The sequence below is a fragment of the Thunnus maccoyii genome, chromosome 21 (genome assembly GCF_910596095.1).
Source record: "Thunnus maccoyii chromosome 21, fThuMac1.1, whole genome shotgun sequence".
Taxonomy (NCBI): domain Eukaryota; kingdom Metazoa; phylum Chordata; class Actinopteri; order Scombriformes; family Scombridae; genus Thunnus; species Thunnus maccoyii.
The window spans coordinates 11,439,178-11,465,603 of record NC_056553.1 but is presented as its reverse complement, the minus strand read 5'-3'; the positions used below and the strand labels follow the sequence as shown (position 1 = coordinate 11,465,603).

The 26,426-nt window shown below is 43.9% G+C and overlaps 1 protein-coding gene across 1 annotated transcript; it reads right to left on the bottom strand.

Annotated features, from left to right (window-relative positions):
- Nucleotides 1–71: 71 nt before the first annotated feature.
- Nucleotides 72–25,595, bottom strand: dipk2ab (divergent protein kinase domain 2Ab). Its single transcript, XM_042398875.1, has 4 exons — nucleotides 25,111–25,595; nucleotides 18,042–18,938; nucleotides 6,124–6,427; nucleotides 72–2,515 (listed from the first exon to the last, which is right to left on the bottom strand). The coding sequence occupies exons 2-4, from the start codon at nucleotides 18,693–18,695 to the stop codon at nucleotides 2,169–2,171; spliced, it is 1,305 nt and encodes a 434-aa protein (XP_042254809.1). The 5' UTR covers nucleotides 18,696–18,938; nucleotides 25,111–25,595; the 3' UTR covers nucleotides 72–2,168.
- Between the last annotated feature and the right edge of the window lie 831 nt (nucleotides 25,596–26,426).

Below are 26,426 nucleotides of genomic sequence, written 5' to 3'. Positions count from 1 at the left end.
GAAGAGTCCACACACAACGTAAGTGTATATATCTATATATATATATATTCGTATATATATATATATATCTCTTCATTTATTTTAATATTTAAACCCACTAAAAGTTGTAAATACAACTTTTGAATGAAAGGCACAGGAAAAATCAGACAATGCTGATATAATACTTAAAAGAAAAATTACAGTACAAAAGTGGACAGTTAGTTACACACGTACAAATCCCTCCAGGTTGAACGTCCTCCAGACTGGGGAAACAGAAAGATATCGGACACAACAAATGTAAGGGGGGGGTTTGAAACTCCATTAGCCAAACTTCTCTTTATTGCTTTTCCAAACTGACAAGGGTCCCGTTGTCTTCGCGGGTCTCACAGAAGGCCAAAAAAAAAAAAAAAAAAGCAACTGCTGTGCTTTCTAGTTTCCCCTGTAGAAGGAGTGGCTCATGTTTACTTGATTATTGGCCTGTGTATTGACCATGCTACACGACACTCCACTGGGCATTTAGCGTCTTGATTCACAACATCGAGACAGATGACGTACAAAACACGTGGAGGCAAATTTTTTTTTTATTTGAGTAAGATCTCTCATAATCTGTTACCGAATGAGCCTATATTTGTAATTATGTTTTAATTTGTTGGTCCACTGAGTGTAAAATTAACCCAACCTCCAAGTGGTGCTGAGTGTTTAAATATTCAACAGAAATTCTGGGTCTGCAAAAATTTAAAAAGTGCAGGTCAGAAGTCAGTTCAGGAGCGAGGGAGGTAATTTAACATATCTTCATTCCCTTTTTCTAACTCGATAGAGCTTACTGTACTAAACACTGGTGGGAGAAGTTTGACAATAGGATTCATTTATCAGTTAGACATTTAAAGAGAATCCGGCACTGGAGGCAACTACTACGCAGGTCTTTGTCCTTTTAAAATTTACTGTCTGATTCTTTAACTCAAGATTTTTTGACCCTGTTGAAGAAAAATGTGTCTTGGCCTAACTGATTATCATTTAATCAGCCCTACGCAAAAGGGCTCATGTGACGTTAAGAATGGCCAACCTTGCTCTTGTTATCTCTTGGATTTGGTTCTTATCGAAGGAAAATCAGCTCATAGAAGATTGTGTATGTGTTAAGGTTGCTTTGGACAGCTCTAGTGGGGAACAACTGGAGGGAAAGGTGCTGTCACTCTGTACTGCTCGTGGTTTTTAATATTACATATAGCCTCTTTGGTATAGGCACATCTGCATCAAGGGACCACCACTGTCCAATTATCCCCTTCCTTTTCCTATGTGCAGCTGTTTCACACTCTCTGGTTCCTATTAAAGAAAAAAAAACACTCAGGAAAAAAAAAAAAAGATTGCCACAATCCTGGAACCTGCAAATCGAGTGATTGATTGGAGTAGCAGGAAATTAGACTGATATAGCCATCAAGGGTTTTCTTTTTCTCCTGCATGAAAACCAAACCCCCGACCTCCTGCCTCTCCTCTCTACCTGCTGTAGCTTAGCCTTCCATGCTGCCTGACAGCAGGAGATTCATGCTACCTCCGCCTTCCCTGCAGCCATGCTACAGAAGGAAAAAAAGCCATGGCACAGCGAAAATGTAAACGCGCCGATCTACTTAAATTCAGCCCTGAAGAAAAAAAAAAATAAAACAAAGGGAGATCCTGGGGGCAAAATGAAACAGGTGTTAAGATTCAACGTTATAAAATACAACAGTTCTGATGGATTGAGGAGTGAACAGGAGGATGGATGTGGTCAGGGCTGTGCCATGTTGCTGCTGCTGTTGCTTAGACACAGTTTTGTTGTGTTAGCCTGGGTCCAGTGAAGAAAGCGTTTACCAGAGCCCTTTCTCACCCCCTCCCCCCCCCTCCCAATAATGGTAGGACCACCCTGGGAGAGGAGAGGTTACTTTTATCCCCTCTCTATCCAGGTTCTAACCAGAATCTCTTAGTGCCTCACTCCTCTTTCACACAGGAGCAAAGTCAGGTAAAAGCTAGAGCTTTAACAAATCTGCTTTGAAGTTTGATTCCTACACTTCCTGATGCAAGACCTCTAACGTCCTCCTGCTCCTGTGCAAAGGGGAGCCAAATGACATCATGTACAAGAACCAGGATCTCAGGAGTCCGGAGATAAAGAGTACAGGATCCAGTCTCTCAGTGCGTCAGGCTAACGCCGACTCCATTCATTACCTGGCTGTGGCAGAGGAGGAAGCGGCAGCTAGCTGTGTGAGGTATTCACGCAGTTCCTTGGCCGCCTGGAAGCGGCCGTAGCGCTTTTTGGGTTTGGTGCACTCGTCCAACAGGGCCTCGAGTTGTCCATCTTTGGCTATGTGGGCAGGGGGGTCGTGGAGGAGGCCTCCAGTAGTGCCCCGCCACGTAGCATACCGTGACAACAGGTTCTGGCACACAGCATAATAGTTGTGGTCCACAGTGACCCTGGAACAAAGGGAGTCCTTGGAGAAAGACAGGCAGGCCTCTCTGTCGCAGTCCTCAAACCGGCTCTCATACCACACGTCATAGCTTTCTGGCTTGTCTGCGGGGAGACAAGAGAGGCAATCAGATGAACAAGCTGCTATAAAAAAAAACCTGCTGATCATAAAAATAGTCAATATCATTAATAGAGTCATAGATGCAGAATGTTCATTTCAAATATATAAACAGATTTATTGGGTCGTAAGCTTCTTTCATACAACCTTCACCAAGTGAATATGGAATGAGAAAGGACATGCAAGTTTGCGGCCGCTGTCTGATGAAAGTCATATGATTTTATTACAATACAATATACATTTATGTTTTTTGCATATAATTTATGAGTGCCAACCAACCTTGTTAACATTTTAGACGCTTCTCTTTTTTCCACCAAGCTAAGTGATTTTCAGAGATTACAACCTCATCTTTAACTGCATCTGATCATGGAGTATAACAGCTTTGTTCAACCAAATTATGAGTTAGGGTGACTTATCCAAGATATCAACCTGACCAGGAGCCGACAGGACCAAGGTGCCACTTTTGACATCCCTAGTGTACTAACGGGAAATTCTTTTTCAAAGCACACAGCTGAACAACTCATCAACTGTTTCATTTGACAGAAATGAACCACTTTCCAGATTTATTGAGCAAATAAAATTCTTTCTCGCACTCATTTCACGTTGCTTTTTTCTTTTTAAAGGATTGTGCTTAGAAAGGAGGGAGCCAAGAAAATAACCTGGAATGATGAGAGAGCTATTGGTTTTCGCATTAAAAAGCAGATCAATAACATTGTGGAGGAGTGGGGGGAGGGGGAGGGGGGACCCAGAGGATGCAAACACATAATAAGTGTATCAGCGTTGTAATGCACTTCTCCTCTGGCTCATCAGAACAACTCAATCAAACATCTAGTGCTGCCCTGTTAGCAAGGGGCCCCTGTGGCCCCCTGAAGAGGAGGGGCACATCAACCTCAATCAGTGTGGGTGATGAAGATGGATCTGCCGCTAGTGTGCACACACACACACACATAAAGATGTACGTATGTGCACCAAGGTGAGATGAAAGCAATTAATATTTCAGAGCTGGCCATGCATCACACCTCAGCACTGATTGACAGATGGCATCAGGAGAGTGTCCCATTCTTGTTCACACATTAACAGACACACACACACACACACTCTTACAGCAGTCAAACAGAACACCTAAAAAAGAACAAGAAGGGAGAAGAAGGTTCGCTCTCAAGGACAAAGATGAGCACAGCAAAAAAAAAGTACTTTGAGACTAAACTAAAAGGCGAAAGAAGTCTGTGGTCTATTTACTTGCACCTCAGGCCCTTCTGTTCCCCTCTTAGTGCTGGTCTGAGTGTAACAAAGCTCAAACATTTCCAAAGCAAAACAAAATCATTTCCAATTCAAATGAGGAGGAGAGCAGTGGATGAGGTAGTCTCTCTCGTTTCCTGCGTAACCGGCACCTTCCATGTTAAGGAGCTCAGGTCGAACTTGTATACATTCTCCTCACTCCTCTGCCTTCCCAAGGCTATGCTGAGAAGGGACACTGGGCCTGAAATGCTTGTTAGCGTGGCCTTACTAGTGGCATTCAAGAGTACGAGCTGGTTTTAACAATGCATGCCTGTGTTAGAGTGCTTTATTGAATGTGAGAGAGAGAGAGAGACTGTGTGTGTGTGTGTGTGTGTGTGTGTGTGTGTGTGTGTGTGTGTGCGTTTCAAGTGCTGTCGCATGTGTGTGTGTGTGTGTATGTGTGTGTTTGTGTAAGCCGGTGAGCGATCGCGTCGGGGGGAGAGAGAGGAGAATGCGAGTGAGTGAAGTGTGTGTTACATTATACAGCATGTGTTTCCAAAAAAAACACTGGGGGTGAAACCATCCTCAAACGCTATAAACTCAATGATGGGGAATGGTTTCTTTCGCACCACTGGACTGTGCAAACACACAGCGCACGGCGCAACTTGAACATGGCATGCATTTTATCTCGCCGAAACCCGCCGCGTCAATATGGATGCCCCTAACGAGAGGGTGGAACGGCGCGTGGCTTTCTGTGTGTTTGATTTGCAAATCAATTGGCCTCAGTTTAGTGCTGCTGAGATTCGTACCGCAGACTCTAACTCGTGCTTTCAATCTCGGGCTCTAATTGTAGGGATTGGATTCTCTGCTTGGGGAGCCTTGGGAGGTTACCGCGCCTATTTCCTACTGCTGTCCGACACACGCCCGTGACCTCGTAATACTCATTACCACTGTCGTCCCTCTCTTCTTTCCGGCTGAGCCCTGGCACTTGGCACGCACACACAAACAGATCCAGTCACACAAACACAGAAGAAGCGCATAAACATTCTTGAGGCTTAAACTGTGAATGGCCGGGGTAAGCAGCTTGAGTTGTCAAGCTCTAAATGTGTCGGCCAGACAAAAGGGAGTCTCAACCTGGATTGTGCTTCAGGACTAGCAAAGGCCTACTGTGACAGGGTGGAAAATTGCAGCTATTGGCAATAAGGTGAATATACTCACTTTTGAGCATTCAGGCATACACACACACACGTACCAACATATCCGAGGGAACCTAACAGCAGGGGATGTTGGACATGTTGTACATCTGTTTGTGGTTTTCAGTTGTCAGATCTTGTAATTTGGAAAAGCGGCACTTTATCTCAGGATTAATTCATCACAATACTTCCCCTCCAACTACAAAAAAAAAAAAAAAAAAGTACATACACACACTCGCTTTCACACACAAACACACAGACAATAGTTCATATCTGTCATGGGGGAACCTCAACACCTACTGACACAACAGTTTATCACTTTAATAGGATTTCTGCAGGAAGGGACAAATCTAAGAAACTGACTGGGTGGTCCTCCCTTTCTCTGAAGTAGCCCCAGGAAGGGGGACTAAGGGTTAGGAAACTAACACACTGAGTGTGTGATGTATAGCTCTCTCTGTCCTTGTTATGAGGTTTATTCTGAGAGGCAAAAAAAAAAAAAAAAAACTAGGGCAGCGGAGATGGCTCGTTATCCGAGCGATCTTTGCTTTGATGGGGACGAGCATGTTGCAGGCAGAAGGGGTGCTGGATGAGTATATTCTTAGAAGAGAGGAGGCTTCGAGCATGTGCAGTTCTGCCAACAGCGGTCTGTCCCTTGAGACCTTCCCTCGAACCTAAGCTGCTGCCTCATAAGCTACAGCTGGCGGTTATATGTCTGACATAGAAAGCAGCGTTTCCTAGAGAATCCGAGCTATGGTCAGTGTTTGAATGACACTCGGGCTTTTGAGGAAGTCTCTGTGACACTTAGAGGATGGAGCAAAGGAACAACTACTGCATAAGTTGAAATGTTTTGAATAAAATGAACGGTTAATTATCACAATTTACAGTTTTAGAGAAGCACCAATCTCACATACGTATATATAACTGTCAATGACGGTGTGAAATAGTGATAAGTGTTGATGTAAATACTTGTCCTGTAAATGTGAGCAGCATATTTCTTCTTCTTTAGCTCCAGAAGTGGTAATGTCTAAAGGTGTGATACACATACACCATCACAAATAAAGCGGAATGGTCATGGCAACTGAAGGTATAGGCTGTAATAGGCATTACTCACAAACATATGGACACACACCCACACATATACAGACTACATATGTGTTCAAGTAACGATGGATGCTGTCACTCACTCTGCTTGATCAGCCTTTTGTCTGCCACGAGAACGTTCTCGGCGTCGACGACGATGACCTTCCCGTCGCGTGGGCCGACCGCAAAGTTATCGAAGCTGACGTCGAGCAGGTAGAGGGCGAACTCAAAGTCGTTGTTGGTGAGCTGCTCGGCGATGTCCATCAGCTGCCGCGCCAAGTCTACCCTCTTCTCCCAGGGCGCGTTGTAGAAGCTCCAGAGCTCCTCTCCCACGTAGTTGACAGCTACCACGCGCCCACACGCTCCCAGGTACTTGGCGAACGGCCACCCTTCGTCTGACGGAAAGCTCTGGGTAAGAGAAACAGATGAGAACAGAAAACAACGTTAATTTAAAAACAGAGATAAAAAAAGAAGCCGGGCTGTGTAGTGTTGGCAGAAAGAAAAACAGAAATGCCCCACTGACTCTGCACAGCAGAGGCTAACAAATGAATCGTAAGAACCTTCACATTGTCCAAAAATATTTGTTTAACTTGCACAGATATCCTGTTTTTTTTTCAAAACAAAGAGAGAAATGAAAAAAATCCCAGAGACCAAAGACAAAGTTGCCATCTGCAGCCTTGGGTAATTTTCGGATACACAATTTCAAGCACAATAGTTGAAAATCTGCCAAAGGATCACGTAAAACAGAGCCAGCGCTGGGTATAACAGATTAAATGTAATTAAAGAAAAGAGCCAGTTTGTGTTAAAGCCCTATGGCTATGAGCTGATGTACGCTGCCTGTACTCAGTGGTTCCAGAGAACTGATAGGAGATGATTTGTGGTAGCAGCAGTTAGCAGGAAAGCCTTATGTGTTGTGATGCAGCAGTGAGGCGATTTACACTGCTGCATGATGTTGGCTAACCGAGTTAATGCAGTTTGGGCACGCTGACAAGAAATCTCTGTGTATTACAGATTAAAACAGATTAATAATAACAAGGTAACACCGCTAGCAGGGAGCGTTATCACTGCCGCTGCACAATACTCCAGTCTCTCAGATTTCCTCAATTTATTGAGGTCAAACAAAAAAACAGGCACACACGCGCCATCATCTGCAATTACTCAAAGTCAAGCGATAATGTCTGCAGGGGCAAACACACCGACAGACAAACAAAAATGAGTTGTATTTGGCAAACTTGCCAGGCTGCTAAGGGACTGGATTCTGTATGTTTAATTCCTGCTTCCCATCTCTCTCTCCATGAGCTTTGGTGTCTGACATTTCTCCTACATCCTTTCCTTTTCTCCTGGTCCATTTCATTGCTACAGGCCATCACAACAGGTGGACAAATTAATGGAAAATAATAGAGCAAAACCTGCTTTTTTGGCAGCCCACATGAATTTTGCTGCAAGCTCCCATCTTTTACAATAAACACCCCTGCCATAGGCCTCTATCTTTAACAATAAACATCCTGCCATATGCTAGCTTAATGATAGCCCACAATTCCTATATAACAAATCTCTCAAAAGCTGCCGTTTCTGGCAGGCAGCCGCTGCACTGACACAGACAGAGAATCAGGAGCGCTCATGTTTCACAGGAGCCTCAGTAGCCCTCCCTTTCTGAAACCCAATCGCATTGGAGATATGGCAGAGAACACACTATGTCACTGCAGGTAAGGTGTGAACTACTGTGACTGCTGCAACTCACTTTACGCTTGTGGTCATTCAATACTTTACAAGCTTTCAATGTCTGTTGAGAGGTTTTGTTTTAAAATATGCATGACTGACCTAATTTCCTTTAAACTTTAATGAAATACAAATTATGTAAAAACACATTTTAAACCCACAATCAGCCACGTTAGCTGCTGTACCTCCAAGACAACAGCTGGAAACCTGCCGCGCAGAGGCTGTGGCAGCGAGGGGAAGGATGTGACAAAGAAAATATGGCTTGTTGAATGGATGACTATGAGGCAATCTGTAGAATCACTAGTGCACCATGAGACATTTTTATCTCAGACACTCCTCAAACTATGCTCCTCTACAGCCCCTTTATTACATCCCTTGACTAGGCTATAATTTGCTAAGTGTACTGAAGGCCAAAGCATATGGTTCCCACCTGTATACTATAATACATGAAGCAACAAGCTGAATGCATTTCAAAGAAAGGAATGTGAAGGCTAAGGATGCCTTGTAATATGTTCTTGATTGGACAAACAACCCTGAAATCATGATCTTGATGCCAAAAATTATGTCTCACAACTTTTTGCTATCTAGACAAAAAGAGAGAGTCTATCAGTCTGTTTTAGTGTTGTGAATCTAGACATCAGGCGGTTCTCTTGTTCCCATCACTTTTAAAGAAAGATCCACCACCAAGAGGGGAGGACAATGATAAGTTGCATGCAATGCAGTCTTGGTGGAATCCATTTCCCCGAGGTGACCCAATCAATTGTGGGCCAGACAAAAGTCTGTCCAGGAAGCACTGCTGGCTTCCAGCAGTCTGTCTGTCTGTCTGTGCTTGTCATCCTCTGAGTTTGTGATGACTCACCCAAACTTCCCCAGAAACTCTCCGTTTAATGGCCTTCCTCTACATTTTCTGATATAGCAAACTTGACAGTGAGAGGAATCTGAGAAAGTAGACATGTCTAAAAAATTCCACCGCATACAGAGAAACAAAGGACAATGGTGGGCTGACTGCACTCCCGAATACTGAGAACTGGTTGGAAAGGAGACAATCCCACACTATTGAGATGCTGCTAGCCAATGGGCATTCCTACATATGAGATTTTAGGATTACAGACTTAATAGGCTAAATATCTAAAATGGCTGTCTAATTTCTGAAGTTGGTATAGAAAGATTAGGTTGAAGCTGGATCAGTACATCCCTATTAGGCCCGCTTCCCTCTGACCCAGATTCAAACCTCAGATCGCTTTATGTTACTGCAAATCTAAGCAGCTCTCGGCCTTGTTGACAAAACTTAGCCTGTCCAATGTAACGACTAAACCGGCTTTGTAAAACACCATCCTCCCTCTCTCACCCCTGCAGGGTGGATGGAAGGATGTAAAGAAGGGTGGTGGTGGTGGTGATGGTGGTGGTGGTGGGGGGGACAGAGAGCAAGAAAGGATAGGGGGAGAAAATGCGATGGAGACAGCAAACAGAAGAGACAAACAGAGTGTCTTTCGCTTCTCCGCTCCAGTGGACAGGACGAATAAACCAGCAAAGACCTGCCTGCTAAACACATCTCTCTCTTTGTTGTCAGGTTGCAGCCTGAATGGGAGCAAAAGTAGAGCGACAGCAGATGGGGGGATGGCTGATGGGAGGGAGGAAAAGGATGAATGCCCTTAGGCTACTTTCAGACACTGTCAACGGCTGTTATGAGAATGCCTTTCGGCCTTCGTCCACGGCTCTTAACATAGATGTCGTTCATCCGCTGCACTGACGGGCTCATTGCACTGCGTCAATTACCGGGGTCTTGACAACTCATACCTAGGTACCGCTTTTATGAGCTTCATATATTCAAGTTTTAAATGCGATACGTCTAAAAAGGTGAAAACTACTGAACAGTGTAGGCAGCTGCATGGAAGTGGGCACCTGAGCTTTGGATTCAAACTTGCCTATTGCAGAAGTTGATAAATACTCCACGTCTCCCACCAATCATTCTCCCTTAGCGCTCTTTAAACGGTTACTCCGCAGAAGTCATTAACGTCTGCAATGAGGCGTTGATGGGGGTGGGGTGAGGGGGACGAAATAAATTGGAAAGCCCAGCTTAATATTACATCCACTGCACTATTGCTGAGCAGACTTGGGAGGTAATGTACGTGTGTGTGTGTCTGTGTGTGTGTGTGTGTGTGTGTGTGTGTGTTGGGGAGGGAGGGGTGGAGGGGGGTGACTGCACAGGTAGTGAATTTTACCGGTCGTCTCATGATGATGTTATAGTATTGAAAAATGCTGAGGGTGCAAAACTGCCAATGATACATCCCAGCAACTTTTACTGCTTATCACTTCTTGCTCCTGTCATTGGATATAAACCTTTTTTATCTCCTGCTTTGCTTTCCTCCTGCTTTAACATATAGAACCTAGTGCCAAACGCTCTTATTTTCTGTAAGAATTTGTGCTATAATTTCTCGCCGTGTTACAGAAATAATGAGCCGGGCTCAGGAGACAATGAAAGCAAAAAAGGTGGGAAACAGACCCAAACAGAATCTTCTCATTAAAGACAACCTCACAGCGACTTCTAGGCCCAAGTCTGACAAATCTAATCTTAAAAAGGTGGCGCCGGTTGCACTACAGTAGCATTGACTGGGGGTGTTTGTGATTTCCACTACCCTCGCTGTAATACAACAGACACACTGGCGTCCTCTTGGGGGGGAGATTGGAGTGGGCTGAAATGAAACAGGGCCACAGACAAATGGGCAGCCTCTGGAGAAGAGGATGAAACGAATGGAGCGAGAGGCACAGGAACACACACCTGCGTCCTGACATCTGCTGACAAAGGCATGCCCTTTTACTGGGCCACTTGGGGGAGGGCCTGAGCGTGTGTGTGTGTGTGTGTGTGTGTGTGTGTGTGTATGGGAGCTCGAAAGAGGCTCTTTGTGTGTGTGTGTGTGTGATTATGTGTGCGTGTGCATGTGTGTGTGTGTCTATGTGAAATTGTATCCGAGTGCATGTGAATGAGAACATGCAACGTGACCAGGGCTGATAACAACCTCCATTGAAGGGGCCGAGTAAACATGAGCGGCTCCCAAGATATCGCCTTGGCCGGCCTGCAAAGAACACTGGTCCATCAAACACACATATGCATACAAAGACGTGCGCACACACACGCATATACAGTGGACACACAGAGCTGTGTAAATGAAATGGAAATGAAAGCTTTGGGGGGGAAAAAAAACCAAACAAAAACTACTTGACTTCATCCTGAAACCGCAGCTACTTACTGCAGAAAGGAAATTAGTAGTTTGCCACAAGAGTGTTTAAAGTGTGCAGCTTGTTAAAGCCCTGAAAAGGGTGTGGTGTAAATTCTCAACATTTTCTGTCCTCAACAAAACCCCACCGCTTCGCAGCAAACAAGTTGAGACAGGCCTCGTCGAGAGTCCAGGTATCAAACAGTGAAGTTGAGGAAGCGTGGAGGACAGACATGTTCAGTCAGACACAACAACAACAGCCAAAAAAAACCCCAACCTCTTTCAACCCTGATGTTGCAAAATGAACATTACTCAGCCTGTTTAGCAAAGAGGCTTAGAATTAAGAAGGAGTCACATCTGCTCTGCGAGGCAGGGACTGCCAAGATGGACTTGAAAAAAACACGTTGCTTTTCTGTGCGGCTCCCCTGTTGACCTTCTGTGTCTGGAGGATGTGTGGCGAGCCCCGTCTGGCATTTTGCTGGCCATTTAAGTTTAAAATCCAGTTGGTTATTCCGCAGCGACAGCTCAGGCCCCCACAGGGGAGCCGGCGTTAGCTCCTCATCCTGGCACACATGGCGCTTCCCCTTTCTTCTCTTTTTCCCTCTTGTCTCCCGCTGCTGCTTCTCCTGCTTCTTCCCCTCTCTCTTTGTTCCACCCCCCAAAACCTGCAATACAGGGCAGTGATGCTGTCTGTTCCATACACAGAAGCCAAGAAATGCCTAGTCAGAGCACCAAGCTGAGGATGTGCGTGTCTGTAAAGGGGGAACGAAGGGTACTGAAAGACAGAGTGTAAAGTCTATGTATCTGAATTCAGAATAGGCCCTGCCTCTTTCTTTACCAGACATGCGGTTCAAAGAGTGCAAAGTCACAGTGTGTAGAGCTGGCAGCAGTCTTGGGAAAGAGGAAAATCGCTGAGCGTGTGTGTGCGTGTGTGTGCCTGTGTGTGTGTGTGTGTGTGTGTGGAGATAGAGCATGGTATAAACAGGCCAATAAGAAAGTAAGGGGTAAAAAAGCAACAACACTGGGTTCAAATGAGAAATCAAAATCAAGAGGTCAGGCAGAGAGACGAAGTAATACCACGTACAGTCGGAAAAAGGAAAAAGCAGGCACATGATTCAGCGAGCTCTGCCGAGCAGCGATAGTAATGGGTTAGCTAGGTCTTTTGAGTTCTGCAGCCCTCTGCTCTGTAGAGAGAGAGAATGAGAGCATGATGAGGAATGAGAGCACAGAACAGTGCAGCTCATGGTTGCTAGTATAACACTCCAGCTAGATGATAGCTGAAACATTTTGACGACCTGAACCTGAGCCACTGTGCACAGAGCCACCTCATGAATCCCCTCCGCTGGAAGACGAGGAATGTATTAAGTCATAGGCAGTAGTGTTGACTCAGTCTAGGTGGTATTGCCGCCCACACGACTGGGGAGGAACCCAAGTGAAACTTGGCCTCAGACCTGAGGGCTGTGGGTTTGAGGCCTACATCAAGGGCTGTATATTTCAGAGCAGGCAGCAATTATCTCGGGGGCAACCGGGTGGTGTAGTGAGAAGGGAGACTGTTGTTACTGACCCCGCAGAACTGACCCTGCTGCAGAACAGGGCAAGCACAGGGAAAATTTCCTTACAAAGGAGCAATTAAGTGTCTCACATGGAAAGACTTCAATGAACATGCAGTGATTAAAAAGGTGCCAGCCTATGACCAGTCCCCTAAGCAGCTACACTACCAGTGAGGATGTTAACCTTGACTGAATGAAGTTGTTTAAAAGATGTTACAGTATATTCTTGACCTTTCATATTTTCTCTGACAGGAACTAGGTGCTTGACGCTTTAATGCAGTGGACAATTTTATTACTGCAGGTTGCTGATGTGCTAAAAGAGCATATTCTTGCTCTAACATGAGGCCTTGGGCTCTCTAGAGGACATAGCACAGTAAAGAGCCACTCGTTAGCGATCCATATTGGTTGTGGCCATCTTAACGGGCCTAGGGAGAGTTATGAATGGGGTTAAGACTCTCCAGCATTGCAGAACTGTGTCTTCAGAAGCTGGGTATTAGACATAAGGTAGGCTGGGGTGCAGGCTGTAACAGTAGGAAGCTTTGGGGGTGGGGGTGGGGGGTGTCTAAAAAAGGAGCTGGTGGGTGGGATGAGTGGCGGGGGTTCAGCCACAGGCATTTACCTAACCAAACACAGCTGTCATGCATGTGTGTGTGTGTATATATGTGTGTGTGTGTTTGGAGAGAGGGAGAAAGAGAGAAAGGATTATGGTAACACAAGCAGTCTGGCTCATTCAAATGGGGGAAAACACCACAAGGCTCTGGCTTGTACAGCACACACTCACTCACACAAAACCCTCCTCCTCCTCCTCCTCCTCTTCTTCTTCTTCTCCCCTTTCCACCAGGGCCTCCATCCAGCAAGGGCAGCCAAAAGAAGGGAGTTGGGCCCAGATAACTCCCTGTCTTATCCTAACAGGATTCAGTCTGTACACAAAGGCCTGTAAGAATAATGAAAGGGGGTTTGGGAGCACTTGAAGAAGGGTTAAGCGGCGTACACAACCTCCTCTCTTGTGCGCTAAGAGCGTCGCAATCCCCCAGACTCAAAAACAAAAGGTACTAATCACAGACTAGCAACTTAAATACTATTTACCGGTGGACTTCAGCCACTGAACCGGCCTTAAGAGACAGAAGGCTCACACTTAAGCCGGGATAGCATGCAGTGCCTGTGATTAAATGAAAAGAAATAAATAAAACTAGAAAACAAAACAGGCTTTGATCCTCTTTGTAAAGAGGCATGACCCAGAAAGCTAGACCGTAAGATTGCAGTTTTTCCTGCATACAAAGCTCAAATCCTTTACCGAAACCATGTCTGCAATAATCTTTTTTTTTTATACATTATTGTAGAAATTTAATGACCGCTCCATCTTCGCTTGCAAAAAAAAGGCCCATTTGTTTTTCTAATATTTGACCACAGTAGACAAAACATTGAACATTTTTCAGTTCGAACTACCACAAACTACAGCTTCTGACATAGTCTCAAAAAAAAAAAGAGCAAAATAATAATTGACCTTCCAAAGAGAAGGATTTATTGCAGAGCAATCGTTTAATCAGATTGCATTAGACTGTAAAAGCTGTTCCGATTTGTCTGGTTTTTCAATTCAATCAGATAAGATGTAAAAATAATTTCTTTGCAATAATCATTGTTTGTAACACCTCTTAGTGATTTGGTGTTTACATATCATTCTAAATAACAATTTTTTCACTTATAGAGTAAAATTATCTGACTTTGCTTATGCTTCCTACATGCAGAGTAGGTAGACTGGACATCTGTTGTGAACCAAGGCATTCAAATTGAATTTCCTTGAAAAAAAAAATAAAAGAAGGGAAGGTTCAGTAGGTCATGTTTGAGGTGCCAAAATACTGAATTTATACCGTTTACTTTGGCTTAGTTTCCCAAAGTGGATGACATCGCAATAGATTATGCACAGCCTCATTAAATCAACAGCATACCAACGAGGCATCTCCCCCTTTAGAAAAAAAAAAAAAAAAAAAAAAAAATCAAACATGCTGCTAGTGTGTTTGCTCAAAGCGCTGTCGATGTTTACTTTCACATTTGCGTTAAAATGCTGCTGTCAAAAATCTTTGGAGGAATAGGAGATAAGGTCATCCATCTAATCTCTCTGTTCCTCTGTCTTCTCTGGTTTAGTATCGGTGTCAGACATCTGTGTTCTGGGGGGGAAAAAAAAAAAACAGACGGTGTTGTGTGAGAGGTTCATGCCTTCTGATGAGTATGTCTCGGTGTCAGGTGAGGCCGGGGTGTTGAACGAGGAGGTGGATCCGCGGGAAGGTGGGGAGAGGCGGTAATAGAAAAAGAGAAAGGGGTGTCTGGGAGAGCACAGTCTGGAGGAGATCAGAGTACCGCTGACTGAGTTAACCCCACAGGCCTGTCACATCCTATTCTCAGCTTCACTGAGCAAGACAGGGGCTGAGGACCAAAAAGGGTGCGAGCACAGTCACATGCTCCTGGCCAACTCACCAAGCTTAATGATTTGGAAAGGGGTAGGGGGTGTAGAGGGGGGGGGGACTAGGCTAAATCGAACTAATTTCAGGTTGGGCCAGATGTACTCCATCAAACGCAACCATCACCTGATGAATCAGTGAGTCATCTAGCCGGAGGAGAGAAGCCAAGGATGGCAAATAAGGTTCTAGCTGGGGAAAATGAGGAGAATTTATTGCTCAATTTTCATGCAAACCAAATTATTGTTGAATAAGAAGCAAAATTAAACAGCATTGTGTAATTTCCCTGGTTGGCAAAGCGACAATCCCTTGACACGAGTAGATTTATCACGGTAACAGAGAAACCTTTCCCGGCCAACTTATCTGTTAAACCTAAAGGAAAACAGCATTTGTTAAGAGAAAGAGGAGAGAAAACAGATGAAGTTGCATAAGGTGCCTCTCATTGCACAAGGATTTTCTTGTTTGGCTGTCGTCATTTTGTCTTCCAAAAATATTTATTCCCCAAAGCCAAATTGTCTTCCACGTGACAGAGGAATGGGGGTGGTGTGTGTGTTTGTACGTGCATGTTTGTGTGTGTGTGTGTGCCCATTTGTGTACTGCACAGCACACAGAAAACGCATTGTTGGCCAGACCTGAAACAACAAGGCAGATTGTTTCCCACTGACAAAGAAGGTCTGGTTTCTCATAGTGAAACAGGGCCGATTTACTGCCTGTGGCTTCAAAAGACTGGAAACAGAAGCCATTCTAAGAGAGAGTGCAGCTCGCTGAGCAGACAGCAGAAATGTTATTCACATTATTCAACTGAATAAAAGCCAGAGGAAAGAGATAGAGGAAAAACCCCCACAACCACAGCACTGCCGACCAATGATGGTAGGAAATAATTGACACTAAATATAGCCAACTTAAATTATACATTGAGTGATACTGGGCTCTCCAACTTACTGAGGAGGTGTTTAACTACAGCCAGGCAAAATGAAGAATCGCTCTAGGCCTGAGAAGAAGGCAGAGTGATAAATAGTAGGAATAAGGATCAGGTTCCATTAAATAACCGGCCATAAAATGCAGCCCGCATTCCTCTATCTTTTGTTAAAACCGGTCCCCACACAGTAGCAGCAACCTCTGGCAAAAAAAAAAGCAGACCAAGGTGTTGTAGTACAGCACGTCTCCTGTTCAGTCTCTATAGACGCCATTAATTCTTTATGGTCTACTGCTGCCCAACCTTGTGTATAGGGTCTCTCAGTCTCTCAGCAAATTTTCTCCTCATCTTTTGAGTTCAGTGATGCTGACGAACAGTCAAGGCACTCAGGATCTGTGAATCTTTGAGATGTCTGGCACATTTCTTTGTGTATTACCCGTCCACACAACCCATGCCCACCATCTGTTACCTCTAGCGTGGTGCATACACAGACCCTACAGTTCTTGCTTATGCCTGCAGGTCACAAGTTCAGGATGGGATCAACAATTCATGAGTCTCTGTAAACATGCAAAAGCTACGCGGAGTGGGGAGTGAAGAGAGCTGTGGACAATGTGTGTGTGTATGCTTGTTGTTGTGGGATGTGTGTAGCTCTGTGCAAGATAAGGATTTGGGTGTGGGGGGGGTGAGTGAGTGGGTGGGGGTGAATCACCGAGCCTCTGAACTGGGGCATAATAGCATTAAAACACTGATGGAATTATCCGGGCCAGAGTTTGTGGAGCATACACAAGTGGGTCGGAAATAAATAGGGAAGGATGACAGAGACAGAAGAAAGACTTAAGAAGAAAGAAAAGAGGAGAAAGGAAGGAAAGGGGGAGGGCAAGCGACCACACAAGGCTAATCAGATTTTATAGATCGACTGGACTAAAAGGCTGATCTCGCCTTTTGTCCTCCAAAATGCCTGGAGGTGTCCGGCCTTATGCGTAGTGGGGGGGGAGGTTGGAGGTCAGCGTAAGTTATTGAATGTCTACACGGTCCATGACTATTGTTGTTCCATCTCCTCACGAGACACGGTCAATGCAAGATTGAAATTGAAATTGATTGGCTGCTTGTAAATCAGCGCGGCTAGAGGAAGTAGAGTGCGCTTATGTGACATACAGTACGACTGCTTTGACACGCAGGCTGACAGAATAGAGATGGGTGGTGATTTTACTTCTATCCTTGTGTCCAAGCAAGACAATTAACAGGCATTCTTTTTCATTAGAGCTGCCTGGACCGTTTTTTTCCAATTTCATGTATTTAAATGAGAGTTTTAATATTTGCAGCACAATATTATTATTCAAAAACAAAGGGTTAAATATGTCTCAATAAAATGAAACTGTAAGTCTCAAAAAAGGGCAGGATTTTTTTGTAAAATGTCAATTTGTAAATTTCAACACATATTGTTTTTTATATTGTGATGCTAGAATAAAGACACAATGCAGTATAAGATAAGAATATAAGAATATTAGTGCTGATTACATTTGGCTGCCCTGAGAGATCTCTTCACATGCATCCCCCCCAAAATGATGAGAATCCAAAGGACGGAGACATATATTAAAATTAAAAACAACTTGGACCACTTGCAGATGAATCCCTGAATAATTCCAAACTGCCCTACATATACTGTTAAATATGCAGTATTGCTGCCAGCCAAAATCCCTCATCTTTTGGGAGGCCACAGCTCTTAAACCCTTCTCTATTCTAAGCAGAGAAACATTCGTGCTCTAGTTAGGGGACACGTAGCCTCGATGTAGCCTAGGGTTTTGGGAGGGCTCGTCTCAGATCTATGAAAGAGGAAGGAACAGGAGGATTCCTACCCTGTAATTTACTGGGGGCTTTGGGGGCCAACACCCTGGCTTGCTTTGTACTGGTGCTCTTATCTTTCTTTGTAGCAACTGTAATCCAGGAACCACGACTCAGTAGTTGATACAATTAAGACACCTGGTGCCAAAGATCAGCAGACCGACACCTCTTTATCAAAAAGCAATATTTTCTTCAAACACTGTTTAACATGACTCGACAGAAAATGTCATAAAATCACCTCAAAAGCTTCAGATAGATTAGATACACATGTTGCTTTAAACAGTTGAAACACATCACATTTAAAGCTTTTAAAAACAGACACACTACCTGTAGCACGAGCGGTTCCGGGTTGAACGCCAAGGTCATGAGCAGCTGCATTCTCTCTGTGTCCTTGAGGTTCTTGAGCAGGAAGCTGCCTGAGTCTTTGGTCTCAGCGTATCTGCGGACCACGCGGTCCAGCAGCCTCTGAGAGGGGCAGTGCACCAGATCCGACCAGCCCTCCACCACCTCTGGAGTGAGCAGACGAACATCGCCATTGATCCTGGCAAATTCAGTCTTGTACATTGCCTGGATGAGGTCGCAGCGTGGCCTTCCTGTGGCCCTCTTGCAGATTTTCTGGTCTATTTCAGCCAGCTCCTGGTTGGAGCCGAGCCGTTTGAGCACTACACGACGGGTGCCCTCCCTGGGCTCGCCGTACTGGGCAAAGTAAACATTCTTGACATTGAAGACGTCTAGGAATCGCAGGCGACCCCAGGTCTCGAAGGAAACCTGGCCGTTCATGAACTTGCGGCACCAGCTGGTGCCAAAGCAGGCGGGACACTTGTTGAGGTTGATGAAGCGTCTGTCAGTGAGCTCATTCTTCTGGAAGGAGGCGAACAGGTTGTGGGTGTTCATCAACAAGATGACAAACAATCCCACCACCAACAGGAGCTTAAGACAGCGGTACAGGCGGCCAAGTTTGAGAGGCAGGAAGCGCAGCATGATGGGGACGAGGCAGGGGCGGGGGGGGGGAGGGGGGTCTCGAGGGGTAGGGAGGAGGAGAGGTATTGAGATGATTGTCAGGGATCTAACCTCAATGTCTCTCCGTCATGGTGTACAGGGGTAATATCTAAAGCCTCAGGCAGGGGCGAGGTTGGCGCAGTTGCCCCGTGCCAGTCTCTGGCAGAGGCCAGTGAGTCATGTTCTCCCTTCTTGGTGTTTGTGTGCAACCTCGAGCCAGCAAATCTGGAATCAAGCAAAGGAAGAGAGAAAGGGGAACTCATTACATCAGGGCAAATAAAAAAAAGAAGAAGCTACATTTCACAACACTGAAATTAGCCCTTGTGGTCACGGATAACAAGTGGAAGGTTTATTTAATTTTTCTTCTGCTGGGCCTCCAACTTGAATACCCGAGTCTTAACATGCGATACCACCCATAAAACAAGGAAGCACTTTCTCTGGCATATGAAATTGTCTCACAAATTTGAATTGCTTGGGTCATTTGAGAGATTTCATTACTTTTTGAGCAGAAATGAGATGGCCCACAGCCAACGCAATAAACCTGCCTGCGCTTGTTTGAGCTCTTTCTCTCTGGGAAATCATTTCTTGTATACTCTCCCAATAAAAAAAAAAAAAAGACAAATAAAAGTATGGAAAAGGGGAAAATAAAGAGTCAGTGATCAAATTAAGAAGAAATGTACAACATCCTCTCTTCTAGTATAGTGTGCTGCACTCAGATTCCTCAGAGGACCTCCCTCTGCAGCTACATAAGTACCCATCACTTTTCCTCTGATGCACAGCAAAATAACACACTGGCTGCATACCTCAACAGTAACACTGAGCCCCCCCCCCCCCCCCCCCCCCCCACTCCATCTCTCTTCAAATGGAGGAATCTCACTTTGCATTGTGAAGAGAATCACGCTGAGCATAGTTTAACCTTTGATCAGAGTTGCCCTGCTTCGTTTTAATCACGCTTTGAAGTTGTTTCTTTGAAAATGGCTGGTGTCACTAAAATAACGTTTGTGGTGCCGGGGAAATCAGTGAAGGCATATCGATGTCTGCAGAGAAGGGAATGGTATGAACCGAGTGTGGAGGAGAGAGACAACAATCTGGGCTCACAGCGCGAGAACAATGCTCTCAGACAGCCTCACAAGCCCCCCATAGTCCGTCCATGATAACACCATGTCAGGCCCCCCAATTAGCTTTTTAGCAATGAGTCTTCTAAGTCTTGTAAGTCGCTTTAAGAAAGACAATGACTCAGGCCATGCAAATTAGCCATCCTCAATTAGCGCTCATTAGGACATGCCTATTAGGACAGCTGACTTGAGAGGGCATGGCTAACGAGCAGGCACACTAGTGTGATTAGTGTGCGTGTCGATGGGTTCCTTGCGTTTTGCTCTCAGATCGAAGTGGCTGAGGATCTGGAAAGACACGGGGGCTCGAGGCAGCCAAGAGAGCAGCGGTTGTGAGAGATGTGCGGCGTGTGGAGTGTCAGATAAGAAGCTGAATACACTAGTTCTTAGCTCACATCTCTGTCTGAAAATACCTCGAGCAGATCAGGCCAACATCACTAATGTAAAAATAGACCGTACCCAAATAGGGGTACTACAGACAGCTGCGCTACATATTTTTAAAAGGAGGAAAAAAAACATGATTCATGCACGTTTATATTCTCACCACGAATCTTAAAACTCGAGCAATGTGACTCAAAATTGAGCATATCATTTTCTTCTTTCCGCCATAAATAAAACAGACGGGATAATGAGAGTGACACAGTTACTTTACATCTTTTAAATAGAAGCAACCACTAAATCATTTTTAAAATCTGTATTAAAACCAAATAGCTACTGTAAATCTTAATGATAATGTGCCACAATTTCCTAACACATGGGACGACATTTAATCATTTTATCATTATTAAGAAGCACAATGTCACCAATTCAAGGCTTTACAAAAGGAACTTTTTTGAGACATCTCTGACGCAAAAATGATAATTCTTCATGCATTTAGTCTGAAACAGCATTTCAATGAGCAAGCCAAATAAAGAAACTGTAGGTTTGCATCAGGCTGACTTCAACAAAATGCCTCCAGTGTGATAAATGAACAATAACCACATAACCTCTCAGCCGCACCCATTCAGACGGAGCTTAAAAAAAAACGAGGCCAACATAATAATTTAATAGCGTCTGAAAATCATTCAAATTCTCAAAGATATTCATATACAATAGGGGAAGGCAAAATACATTGAGAGATGGCAAATATCGAATGCAAGTCTGAGTAAAGAACTCTCCAAAACGACAACAACTTAAGTCAAAAGGGTGTGTGCCTTGTTCCTTCTACTACAGGGAGTGAGAGGAATCTTGTAGCTTGAGGGGAAAACCAAATATCCTGTTGCTATAAGATCTCAATTCAAGCGCCATTTAGCATCTGACACAGGCACTTACGGCACAGATGTGGCAGCGAGATCTGGGGAGCAGATATGAGATTTAACTGGGATCAGCTAAGGGCTCAAAAAAAAAAAAAAAAAAAGGACAAAACATAACCTCAGTCAAGCCCCAAGAAGATGTTCACCTCTTCATCCCTGAGAGAAAGCGACAAGAGAGCCAGGGGCGAGCTGGAACAAGCACCGGACAAGACCTTGACACCGCGGAGTAATGAGATGCACGAGCCGGCGGATAACGCGGGGCGGATATATAGCTTCTTCCTCCTCTCAAGAGAAAGCATTAGGCCTCAATTACCTATGGAGCATTACCTGGATTATATCAATGACCGTCCTAATTGTGGGAGTGAAAAGGATAAGCTGCGCATAGCGTTTTCTTTTCTGTTAATGAGAGACAACCAAGATGTTAAAATGCATAAAATGTTGACAATGAAATGCACAAATCACCAATGGCTTATCCTTGATCCTGTGCTTTTGCTTAGCATGAGGCCAGAGAGTAAAAGAATTTAAATGCCACTAGATGAACGATTTATATCCTGCTGCTGCTGCTGCTGCTGCTACACACAGAGTAATAGTGTGAATGGGAGCAAAACATTCAGCTTTATTGGAAGGATGGTATGGTAATTTAAGACGTGGATATTATTCCCTGGTAATTACCCCACTAGACTGCTTCTTGTGAAATTTACACCTGCAGAACCATTTATTTAACTCCCTCACTGTCTATTGCTGCATTCCACCCCATGGCTTGGAGTTATTTAACAGATAGATGAAGGTAGACTACATCATTCGCTAAGGCAAGGTTGCCTACTCAGGTTTTTGACAAGGCTTAAGTTGACTTAAAGCTCTAAATTAAAGCCAGATGCTGCGTATTCTACCGCAGATGTTACTCACCGGAATAGAAGGGCAGTGAAATTTAAAGCAGTGTTTTCTTTCGGACAAACCTCGTTGTGCCCACAGAAAACTTGTGTTTTAAATTAGCCCCTCTCCTCCGTTCCTCCCCCGTGGTGCCTCTGCTCCTCGTGCACTCTGCGAGGAGGAGGGATGTACAATACCAAGAGGAAATCCCTGTTTAGAATAAGCACCAAATTACTTCTCATCATACGCAGCCGCTGCCAAAAAGTGGGGTAAGAAAGTTTTTCAGCATACTCACTCTACAAAGTACGGCGGTGAGCGCCTCGAAAGGGAGGCAAAGAAAAGAGGGCAAATCAAAGGATGCCTGACTCCTCATGCATGGGAGATGAGTCTCGCATTCAAAATGTTCCAAGTTTGGCAGATGTTAAGAGCCGCAAAATGGCTCATTACTGGGACAGGAAAGGCGCAAGATGAAGCAATAGGCCCCATGTTGCCTTAAAAAGGAATGACGAAGGTCGAGACAGAGGAAGATGACATCGTAATATCCTAATATTTCAGCTTTTTATTAAACTTAGATTTTAAAAGAACAACCCAGATAACAATGAGGGGATTGAAAAGGAAATTTCCTTCTTGAATAATCTTTTCCACAGCTCATTGTGTAAAACTGGTTTCAGATAATGCTGGGTGAGGGCAAGGCTACTCTCGGGCTAACCCATTTCCTTCTCTGCACCTGAGGCTAAACTTCATTATGTTATTATGAAGTCAAGCCACACATGAACATGCTTGATTAATTCCACTGGTAATGCAAAAGAGTGTGCAAAGAAGAAATGGTGAAAAGGATCAGAATACAGAAGAGGAAAAAAAAAATCGAGAGAAAAAGAGAGGAGAAAGAAATATAACCATAGCTAATGGACAGTATGGTGAGAGAAACTTTGAGTTATTGCGCAATGAAATGAATGAAAAGAGATCACATGAATGGAGAGCAGCGATTTCTCCATCTCTGAATGGACACACACATGTGAACATGTCTAACCCCGGAGACAGGCGGCATTACCACGAAGCCCTACTGAAAGCTCGGGGAAAAGCTCACACTGGCCCACCCCCTCCTCCATTGCAATGTGTGGCTCTAGCTGGAGAGAGGAACTACTGTTGCCAAGGTTATCGACTGGGGGAGTCAATAATGTTTGATCACAAAAACATTCAGCCGCAACCGGATTGCCTCAGTACACCAAACACGTAGACAGTGATGGATAGATACAAATGACAGTAACATTCGCACGCCTAATGGAAAATTGAGTCCTCAGAATATAAGCACCAATTAGCAGCATCCCCACATGAACATTAGTCCATTCATCTCTGGCCCAAACCAAACGCTAGAGGTTTTAATGAGAATATCAATGATATCAGCTTTGCGCCTATCTGCCGCAGCTGTTTGGAAGGACACATATGAACCGAGCCTCGGTCTGGATTCTTCAACTGATAACTTTTGTTTTATTTCAAACAGCTGCACATTTTGCACGAGCCAGCATCACTCTGTAAAAGTTTGAAAAGCTGTCAAACATTTAAATCTCATGTTAATACTACTGCGAAACAGATGGGTCGTCCACTTGAACTGGTAGAAACAAGCTGTCAAAACAAGCTTCAGTTTAAACAAATTGGAAATATGTTTGGAGTGAGATTAAGGGGGGAGGGGGGGTAAAATTGATTACCTGACAGATATTATTTCATTTAAGGTCATTTCCAATGTAGCTCCATCTGTTCTACAAGCTGCTTTATCCAAGAATTTGGTGGGTTTCGAGGTCAAAAACAAAAATACACTGCTCCTATGGGAGCTTTTAGGCTACAATTACAAGACGTTTCCCTGCTGAGTCCTGAGAAACATTCGAATCAACCAATAGCAGAACGTCTTAAGAGTATCCGTCTATTTTCATAGCTCCCTTGTTGACTAACCTTGCAGAAAGGCTCCACAATTAGTCTTCTGTTATGGGAAAAATGAATTTTAAGCAGCCACATTCTATTCATTAGCCTGTAAAGAGAAACTCCTTAGGACTTATTATAGGCTTTGTCTGGACCAAACAGTATGACTGTTGTGTTAATCTAGTTTTTCATTGAAGAAATCAAGGGCAGAAGATTGCAAAGAGAGTACAATCATTATCATGCCGCAGAAATCTCATGGTCAAGTCAATTTAGCTATTATTGCAAATTACGCTTTCATTTTCCGTGCCTGAGCCTTTCTGTCCGTTGTGCAAATGGCTCAACCTGCTGTTTGCTCACGGCAACAAGGCAGGCAAATCCTGAATAGCAAATCAATCCAAATCAAGTTGGCCAAGTGGAGACCTGTTGAGGTGCTTTGTTTTTGAATAGTCAAAAAGGGAAGCAATGCTAAAAACAGATTTTGCTGCAGAGAAAAATCATTTAATAAGTCTGTGAATGTAATGGTGACACTAACAAATACATTTCAGTGTTGTTTCTATAATTTGATATATTCTATGTATAAATAGCCAAAGGAACATATATGTAGAGGATTATGAGACAGCACATAGTCTCTGTTCAGATCATTGACATTTGTCTGACAATGCAGGAGATGCATCATGACACTCAGTTGCATTTTTATGCATTACGTTATTTTGCAGCCTATATTAAACTGTATATTACATGCGAATAATGTCTTCTAATGCAAGAAAAGCTGCACAAAAGCTAAGGCGACTGACTGTGGGGTTGGTAACGTGCTACAAGAATGTATTTTTGAGATGTCAAAGATAGTTCTGCTGCAACAAGAATGACAACCAGCAGCAGTAATAGAGGTAATCCTAAACTTCATGTCATTTTTCAGCGGATGTGGGCATCTGATAAGAGAGAGAAAACAGTTTTATCTTATCATTTCATCATTACTGTTTGAGCAACAGACTACCGCTCCGAGTGACATGCATGCATCCGATTATGTGCATTAGTGGTTACATACTGAGAAAAAAACTGCGAAATGCGCTTGAGTTTATGACTTTGTTTTCTCGAGTCGAGGCTCTAAACGCGACTCGTGAAATTCCCAATGTGCAATTTCACACGATTAAACCCTTAGTTCAATGGCCACACGGGCTGCAAAAGAGGAGAAACAACTGTGAAACAAACCTGTCTGACTTTTTTTGTGCTCCTCTCCGGGTCTGTAGTAGTGAAATGCTTAGCGCTCAGTTGGTATCATTCTTCAAAGTTTCGGGTTCCTTACAAGGCAGGCGACGGATACTTTAAATAATAACCGACAATATCTAAACGGGAAACAGCCTCCTCAAAGCTCGACGAAGATCTCTATCAAGCAAACTCACACGGGCTTCCCATGTCTAGCTCCTAGGTATCTAGCCAGTTAGCCTGCTAGCTGCCGAAATAAACAGTTGGGATGTCGAGTCTTAACTCTTCATATACCAGATCTTTCCGACTGGAGGACGCGGTCCTCCTCACAAAAGACAACAGCGTCTGTGTTGTGTATTAACGTCCATATCTGTCCGCTTATCATGAGTCCCTTTGTGGTCGCGGAATTGCCTCTTTTCTCCCTCTCTCGGGTAGCAGCTCACTCCTCTCCAACACCACAATGGGTTCTGTTTCGACTCTTTTCAACACCAGCCTCTTTAGCCTTTACGACATCCGCGGTCTGTTTGCGGCCGTGGTTGCTAGGCGATTATTCTAATATAGTCTAGTCTGGCACGCCCGCCGCCCCCCAGTGCAAAGTTAGCCCAGATGTCTATTTTTTTTTTTTTTGTTAGAGACTCCATCAACATTAAAACAACCTGTTATGGAAAAATAGTGACATAATCCAGAACAATCAGAATAATCTTTATCGGCCAAGTATGTTACCAAACAAGGAGTCTGACTGATTTAGTGGCTCTCAATGCACTTACACAAAATAACAACACAATCGTTTCCAGAAATACACACAGAGAATGACTAAATACAGGTGAAACCTTGGTACAGGATACAAATAGTGCAAAGAAGTAAAGAGTGCAAGGAGTGCTGAGATAAATATTAAATAGTAAAAAAAGTGACATGTTGATTTATAGCCTATACATGTAGTCGTTGGTTAAGCACAGTATATACAGCCTGTTCAGATATACAGTAATAAGTAAAATGTATTGCATATTTGTATTTTGGCTGAAATAAATATGTATAATTTTTAGGTACAGTGGGTATTGTAGCGTTGTGAATATGTGATAGTGTGATTCAAATTGAAAATGGTAATTAAAAGAAACTATATTTTAATGGCAATGCAATACTGCACATATTAAGAGATGCTTCACAAGGTGTCATAGACCCAGTGAGATTATACTGGACTTCTTTGCTTTGAGAATAAAGCATTATCATGAATGCATGTGGGTCAAAATTGGTAAATGAAATTTCTAATTATGAAGGAACCATCCTGCAAAAATAATTTGTGCGACCAAGACATTGCCAAGATA